The sequence below is a fragment of the Triticum aestivum genome, chromosome 1B (assembly GCF_018294505.1).
Source record: "Triticum aestivum cultivar Chinese Spring chromosome 1B, IWGSC CS RefSeq v2.1, whole genome shotgun sequence".
In the NCBI taxonomy this organism is placed as follows: domain Eukaryota; kingdom Viridiplantae; phylum Streptophyta; class Magnoliopsida; order Poales; family Poaceae; genus Triticum; species Triticum aestivum.
The window spans coordinates 669530954-669539452 of NC_057795.1; the positions used below are offsets into that span (position 1 = coordinate 669530954).

The 8499-nt window shown below is 42.9% G+C and overlaps 1 protein-coding gene across 4 annotated transcripts; it reads right to left on the reverse strand.

Annotated features, from left to right (window-relative positions):
• Positions 1 to 1463: 1463 nt before the first annotated feature.
• LOC123147109 (disease resistance protein Pik-2) lies at positions 1464 to 6278 on the reverse strand. Of its 4 annotated transcripts, none has more exons than XR_006473061.1 (4): positions 5608 to 6278; positions 5111 to 5512; positions 1899 to 3938; positions 1464 to 1790 (listed from the first exon to the last, which is right to left on the reverse strand). XR_006473061.1 is itself a non-coding variant. In XM_044566354.1 (4 exons), the coding sequence occupies exons 1-3, from the start codon at positions 6009 to 6011 to the stop codon at positions 1988 to 1990; spliced, it is 2757 nt and encodes a 918-aa protein (XP_044422289.1). In that variant the 5' UTR covers positions 6012 to 6278; the 3' UTR covers positions 1464 to 1790; positions 1940 to 1987. The 4 variants fall into 4 exon arrangements, 2 of the variants coding, with proteins under 2 accessions (XP_044422289.1, XP_044422283.1); XR_006473058.1 differs by having other exon boundaries at positions 1464 to 1793; XM_044566354.1 differs by having other exon boundaries at positions 1940 to 3938.
• Between the last annotated feature and the right edge of the window lie 2221 nt (positions 6279 to 8499).

An 8499-nucleotide genomic window follows, 5' to 3' on the forward strand; every position in this document is an offset into this window, starting at 1 on the left:
GCCCACACATCGACCCTCGGCCCACTGGCTCATGGTCACACACGGTCCACTAACACAACTCACATGGCACATTCAAATCTTCCCGCTTTCACCAGAGCTCCCTTGCCTCTTCTCGTGTCTGCCAGCACTGTCTGTGCCTGACGACATCGCATCCGCACTTACGGGGCAACTCTTCTGCCTCAGGGCTACTTCTGGTGAAGAGGGAGAGGGAGGCCGGCGACCTGCCCGCCGTCAAGATCGAGCTGGGGAAGGAGTGCCCGCGTGGCCATGGCATCATTGTGCCGGACGACTACCTCGTCGGGCCCCATGCGGATGCTTTCGAGGCGGCGCTCGTCGAGCGCACTGCGCGCGAGCAGGAGGAGGACGCGCATCGCTGACGGGACAACAAGCTCAGCAACCTCGTCTTCGAGCAGGCGCTCGCCGCCGACCATGAGTTCCACGAGAAGCAGGCCGCATGGCGCCGCGAGCAGGAGAAGCAGGATAAGAAAATACATCGATCTTGTCTCCCCCGACTCCGACGACGACAAGTGAGCGCCGCCGCTGCCGCCGCAGGGTCGCCACCGCACCTGGAGAGCTCCAGTGAGCTCCGATTTTGCCTAGTTAGGGTACGGCGGTATCACATTGTAGTATAAATGTAGCAATGATCGACCTATGTAGGCATGATCTAACTATGAGGAATGGACTATGTGTAGCGATAATGGACTATGTGTTCTTCAATTTCGCCCGTGAATGCTTTCTTTTGAAATTTACGGTGTCCGTTCGGCCGCAGCAGAAATAACCCAACCTATGCTTTCTCGGTCCTTATACCGTGTTTACTGTTCGCGAGTATAAAGGGATCTGCTAGAGTTGCTCTTTGTTCGGCTTGGAGCACCCGGACTGAATAACGGACCAACCAACCTTTTTGCAACAATCGAGCAACTGGTACAGTCATACAGTCTGCACTAGTTCTGACAGAAAAAATATGTTTGCTTGAATGTTACAGAGCCGGAAACGATAGTAGGTAGCAGAGTCAGTCACAGTGGACTGCATTCATACGAAAAATGGCATCAGATCAGTGAACAAGAGTAGCATGTTCAGTCCCGCCGCGCCGACTTCAATTATCGTGGTGAACTCCAACTCTTATGAGCAGAGCGGCAAGGGACCTAGTGAGTATCATTTTCCCGGTGCTGCGATTGAATGTGGCGATGTGCCGTGCTGAGCAACTAAACCGATCCTGACGGCCGAATCTACATGCCAAGAAGCTTTCAGCCACGCTGACAGAGAAGACAATCTATAGCCTAGATGCATGCGCATCCAAACCAAACAGCTCTCAACTTGTACCGAAGCGAACTCACACTGACACTGAATAACCCAAGTCAGTCACAAGTGCCACAACTCCATGATGACAGTCAGACAACAGGAGCCTAAATGCATGCACGCCCAAACCAAATCCCAGCTCTGAAACTTTTGCCAACCAGCACGTATACTACACACGAGACAACACCAATCAAATGCAGAGAAATCGCAGAAGATACAGAGCGCAGTTCGGTCTGCATAAATCATACGCCAATGAAAACAGGAGTTAAATAGAATTCAGGGGTGCGAAACAGCCAATGAAAACCCAACAAGACGTACGAGGGAAGCTGGCGAATAGACGTACAAGGCAAAGCACCTTCGATACATCATCTAATCACACAAATTCGCTTGGGGAAGCTGGTATCCAATTGAGTTGCAGACTTGCGGTAAGTAGCAGGACTGGAATGGATAACCGTGTAGCTCTCGAGATGCCTGACTTGAGTTGGATCCACCAACTGCTGTTCAAGATGAATACAGGGTCAGCACAATGTATAGTGAACATGTTTCTTATTGTTTCAGAACGACGGATGCACAACACAGTTTAGAGTTTAGACAACTGTTACCCGTAGGAATGAGTAAAATTAACCATGATCATTTGAATTACCGGGATAAGGCAGCTAGTTCTTGGTGGCCGGTATCTCCATCGGACACCTTAATAGCTCAATAGCTCAATCTTTTCCACCCTCTTTCTGTCTTCTGCGACGGCCTCTTCCCATTCCTTTTCATCCTTAAACATGCCATGTTCACTGACTCTATGGACATGAATCTCACAGTCGGAGTGCAAGTTGATTGCTTTTTTAACGGAAGACTCCAAAGCCTCCACCCTGCCTGGAGCTGCTCTGTAACAATCAAATTCGACCTCGAGGTGTGCAAGGCCTGAAAAATGCTCGGCACCCAAGTATGCAAAAAAGTCGGACGCCACCCACATTGCGCTCAAGGCAAGATGGAGCTGTCGGAGTGCTGGCACAGCATCCGGTTCAAATATTAGCCGCAGTCCATTTGTTGGTTCCAGGAGAAAAGCAGGATGTAAGACTGACGTATATTTGAACTGCAGCACCTTTAGCAGTTTGAATCCATTACTACCCATGGTCAGCTTTTCTTCGATGACCCCTGTAACGCATAGCTGAAGATGGGCCATAGAAGGCATGCCCATGAGGACTTGGAGACCCTCATTATCAAATTTCTGGACCATTATGGATAGCTTCACGAGATTCTTGAGGGAGGCCATTCCCTTGGGAACCATTCCAATCTGTGGCCAAATTTTAAGAACTTGGAGGCATGGGTTACAGAACAGACGTTCGGCTATCTCTGCATCAGTATAAAGATACCGAAGGTTGCATTTGCCCAACTCATTTACTTCCTCCGCAAATCTCACTGGGTCGTCAGTTTCGTGGACGCGTAACTCCTCCAAGGCTTGTAGACTCCGGAACCCACTTGTACGTAATTGTGTTTCATTAGATACAAATAGGCGTACCAATTTCTGCAACTGCGCCACTGTTGATGGCAGTCTTGTAAGTGAATAACAGTGTCTCAAATCGAGAGTCTCTAAGTGCTGCAGCTTTCCGATTTCACCAGGAAGCTCAGTAATCCTAGAACGGCCAATTCTCAAATACCTCAGCTGACGCGAACTACCTATATGTTTTACATGCTTGTTTTCCAACCGTTTACATCCAAAAAGATCCAACACCCGCAAAGCATGGAAGTCCACAAGATGGGGAATCTGCTCAACAGGACAAAATGTAGTCAGCGAGCGAACATGCAACTTGGTTTCTGTGACTGCACAAACTGCACCTTGATGCTTTCGGCCACTAGCTTGTACGGACAGACGACGAATCTTCCTGGGACAAGAATTGCATACACGTCCATTTAAAACAGTGGCAAAATTCTCTTCATCTGATAAAGATATGAGAAGGTCAAGCACCATATCATGGACTCGACAATATTTCACAATACCATCACCATAAATGTCAATTGGCTGGATCATATTTCTGTTAACGAGTTCATTGATACAGTTCTCTGCTACCTCATCCAAACGTCCCCATCGTCTATCAAGGAATCCTTCGGCCATCCATTTCCATTTCAGTTCTTCACAGTTGATCTTGTAGTCCTCTGGATATATACACAAGTACAACAAACAAGTCTTCAAATGGTGTGGAAGATCCCAGTAACCAAGTAATAGTATATCTTTCATCCCTTTTAAGTTCCCATCATTATCAAGTGAAGGACCAGTACCAATGGAATCTTGCAGTCTCTCCCATTCATCCTTCTTATGTGGCTTATTGGCAAGCAAACTTGCAAATGTAATGATAGCCAGTGGCAGGCCGCCACATTTTCTTAAGATCCCAGTAGAAACTTCTTCTAGTTCAGAAGGACAGGGATCATCCGAGGAGAAAATTCTCTTGAAGAACAACTTTCGAGAAGCATCATCATCTAGAGGTACCATTTGATAGGGTCGACCGCCGGAGTTGGAACAACACTGATTAGCTACACCGGTAATGCGTGTAGTAGCAATTATTCTGCTACCATTGTTATTCTCAGGAAATGCTGCCTTGACTAATTTCCAGTCTTGTTCTTTCCAGACGTCATCAATAACAATGAAGTACCTACATCGAATAGTGTGCATTGTTAAGCATTGAAGTAACTGTGATGACTTGCACTAGTAGCAATTAATCTGATAATGCCAAACAGATACATAAATGTTGCACACTTAATTTTCCAGTAATTTTTTTTGTATCAATCAAACTTATTAGAAGTATCTCACTGCATCCTCATGGTAAGTGAAAACAAAAGTATCGGAATCATATCAAGGGATAGACGACTTTTCATTGGTAGAAGAAAGATCAAATGTACTTTAAGTTTCAACCCTGAAATTTAGTACCGTTTAAACGACAAATCCTCAACTATTAACACTGTATTTTACCTTCTAGGCCCTAACCACCCTGCGGCTGCGTGTTCATCCAGCCCACCCAACATTGGCATCTAATTGATGATTCATTAGATAAAGACAAGATATTTGTAGGCTTGTATTTGTATCCACGTTTCCTCTGTTGTCCCTGCTATTGTTGTGTGCACGGGGAGCCCTACCACACTGCTCCTTCACGTGCTGCCTCACACAGCGTCACAGCCAACTAGACAAAGCTGCCCTGCTATGCCTTTGAATTCAGATCGACTGTATCACCATGATGCCATGTTTAGAAAAAAAGTTGTCTAAAATGAGTCAGGTTGCCTGAAATGGCTGTGGTCTGGATTGGGGTAAAATGAAGTATTTCAACAGTCGAGACTATGTGTTTGTGTTTGTTGGTACTGTAGTCTGGAATTGAAACTTAAACTCAGGGCAAGTTTGGAGTTGAACTTGGTTAAACCTCCTCCTCGGAAATATGTATGGAAGAAATAGGCACCGACAGGGCGGGCATTTTTTTAAGTGTATATTAACATGATTATTATTTCTTTCTGTTTTCCTGCTATATAGGTTTCTATTTTGTCCTGAGGGGTGAACTGAAGTGAACCTTTCTTGTGTGTTTGTCAAGCTAAAATGCAAGTTTGAGAATACTTTCAGATAAAGTCTTTCTGCCTGACTTCTATAGAAAGCAAATTCATGATTGCAAATTTAAGAGTACTTCTATAGAAAGCAAATTCATGATTGTAAATTTAAGAGTACTTCTATAGAAAGCAAATTCACGAAGTATACTGAATGTTTGTTTGTCACCAACTGTGACTGGATAACTGTATACAAATGGGGATATAATGAATAAACAAAACAATGTATACTTCGTACCTCTTTCCGGTCAAGATCTGTTTGGTTTCACGGATTAATTGTTCTTTTTCCCAACGCTTACTGTTGCCATAAGCATCTTTATCAATCTGAGATAAGATATCCTTCAAGAGCTTCTCTAGATCAAGAGTACGTGACACCGACACGAAACCTCGGCACTGGAAATCTCCTCCTAATCCAATTTTGCGATACACCTCCATTGCCAGGGTCGTCTTCCCCAACCCTCCGGACCCAACAATCGGCACTACTTTCAGCTCCATACTCCCATCCATCAACAAAGTAGTAACTTGCTTCACTCGATCGTCCATTGCCACCAAGTCCTTGACCTCCTCGTGAAGCGCGGTAATCCGTGGGTCAATCTCCACCGTCTTCGTTGGACTGTAGCAACTCTCGTCAAGCTTGTACCTAGTATCATTTTTTTACAGTACAAACTAAATTAATCCCATGCTGCATCATCCAAAAATACATACAGTCGCAAGAGTTAGGTAAAATGTACGTACCTGTCACGGCGCTCGCTTTCCTCCATGACGCGAGCCTTGAGCTCCTTGATCTGGGTCGCGATGTCATGCCGCGCCCACAGAGTCTTGAGCCGACGCGCAGTCCTCTTCATGAACTTTGGTTTGGCGTCGCCGCTGCCAAACCGGTCCATGAAGCGGTCGATGCAGTCTTCCATGTCGTAGCTGAGGTCGCGCACGCTGTCCCCCCAGCTCTTGCCCAGACCATCGAGCCTGGCCTCCATGTCGGTCAGCCTCTCCAGCAGGACCTGCATCCTGCCGAGCTCGCGTTTGAGGAACTCGATCTCCTTGCGGACCCTTTTGAGCAGCTTGTACTCGTCGCCGAGCAGGGCGGTGAGCTTGCCGAGGAGGGAGCCCATCGCCCCTGTGCCGGCGCTCACCCCCGCCATCTCTAGATCTCCCTCGAGCAAGTCGGCTCCCTCCCCCAAGGCCGGCCGGGGTTCTCTCTAGCTCTCGTCTCGGTTCTTTGATGAAGAAGGTGGGCTAGCTAACTGCTTAGGAAGAGACGAAGAAGCTGCTGAGATCTGGTGCCATGGCTTGCGTTGGTCTTTTGGCGGAGGAGGAGGAGGAGCAGAGCACCGGCGTTGGGACTGCGCGTCAATAATGGAGGCTTGCTGCTGCTGCGGTGCAGTGCAGAGTGCAGTGTATGTGAACGCACGTGACGATGGGACTCGTGCTGCCTGCTTTATGACTCCGTCCTAGCTACAGTAGTTGTTTGCATCTGCATTATAGCTGATGCCCGTCCTAGCATATGCATTGTTAGCCCCAGTGGGTTTAAAATCCACCCGTGTTATCTAATCCCTCCATCCGGGTTTATTAGTCCTATCGTGATTTGTGTCTAGCGTTGCCCACACAACCCAAGACTCCTTTTGGAGGCACCACAGTAGTCCGCGTCATCAAAAATCAAAACTGTTTAGATTGTTAGATCTGTAACTTTTGACTATGATTATTAAATTGTTGTTTTTCAGGTGAGATCCATAGTTATACTATAGTTGTGCATTCCTGATAGGCTCACCCGCGCCCAATTCAGCCCATTGGCTTCCGTTTGCAAGCTTAAAAGAAAACCAACCGATCGTTTCTTTGGTGGAAAACTGACCGATATTTATTACGTAAGAGTTAGGCTTCGCAATATACGTTGGGGTTTCCCTTCTGTTTTTATTTTTTATTTCAATTTTATCTTTATTATTTCGCTATTTTATAACTGTTTCTATAATTCTCTTTTCAAAAAACTACACGATTTTATACTAAACAGGTGGAATTCTGTTTATCTATTTAAATAAATGTTTGTGCATATATAACAACATGCTCGAAAATATTCCAATACATATTTTTAAAATACTTTGGGTTAAAATAAGTTTATGTGACTAAAAGTATCTATTGTGCATTTAGAAAATTCATCACTAAAAATTGTTCAACATTATCTAACAAAATATTCTTTGTTTATTTAAGAAATATTCAGAGTGTTCCTAGAAAAAGTTCAACTTGTATTATAAAATGTTTAAAATATTTGAATAAAAAATTAAAATCATTAAAAAAGTTCAGTCATTAAATAAAAAATGCCCAACATGATTTAAATAAAAGTTCAATGTGTATTAACGAACATCAAATATTATTTAAAAATATTGTTCGTCCTATATTGAAAATATGTTTAATGTGTATTTCAAAATGTTGAAGTGTTTCAAGTAAATGGTTAACTTGTATTACTAAATGTTCAACATTATTACCAAATGTCCTTCATATATTTAAAATGGTCAGTGTGTATTTCAGCAAAATATTCTAAATGTTTTCATAAAATATTCACGTGTAAAAAATGATAAATTGATAAGTGTGAAAAGCAAAAAATGGAAAGTGAATAAAAGGAAAGTGAAGGGTGAAAGGAAGACAAAGAAAAAACAACCGAAAGATACACGAAATAAAAATGAAAACTGAAACTAGAAATAGGAAAATGGAGGATAAAAAGGAAAAGAAGCAAAACAAACTGGAGAGAGAACAGCGAAAGACAGATGAAGAACAAACTTTGTTCCTTATTCGACCGGCCCACTCGCGGGAGGCGGTAGGCCATCACTATAGCTTGCAATTTCAGTTTGGATGTGAATGTGAGGAGGTACATAACCAGGATGTTGCTCAAGGAAGGTAATTGTGGGCTATAAATTATGAACTGATGTGTGTATACATGGATGAGTATACACATATGATAAAATGACAACCACACTCATAATGCAAAATATAAATGAATAAAAATGTATTAAATTTAAATTGCTTACCAAAATTCTCCCATTAAATAAGTAATTACATGATTTGGTGTGCTTAATTTTTTACCATATCATATGAAGTGAACAAGCACTGAAATAAAGGAATAAGGTGCACAAGGCACATGAAGTTGCCTATATTGTTACAAACCATGTGGGGAAGTCATAATCATATTCTTAGAGGAAACAAATAAAGGTTATTATGTAGATCTAAGGTAAAATATAAAATTTTGAAACTATTGCAACGTTTTAAAGGACATGACGAGAAAAAATTCAGATATAACTGAACATCCTAGAAATATTTTTAAAACTAGGACATCCATTTGATGGTTGTTTCTTTTTAATCCAGAGAATCTTGTTTAGAGTAATTACATAGACATTATCGGGAAAAGGAAATGGTGGGCTATAAATTGTGAAGTGGTTTGTGGAACTAATATATATGTATACATGCATGGGTATAGACCAATAATAAAATGACAACCACACTCAGAAATACATACGTAAAATGGATGCAATGAAAATTATTTACTAAATGTTCCCCTTAAATAAGTAATTACAACAACTCAAAAAAATTAAATAAAGGATTTGGTGTGCATAATTTTCTTTACCATATCATATGGAATAACAG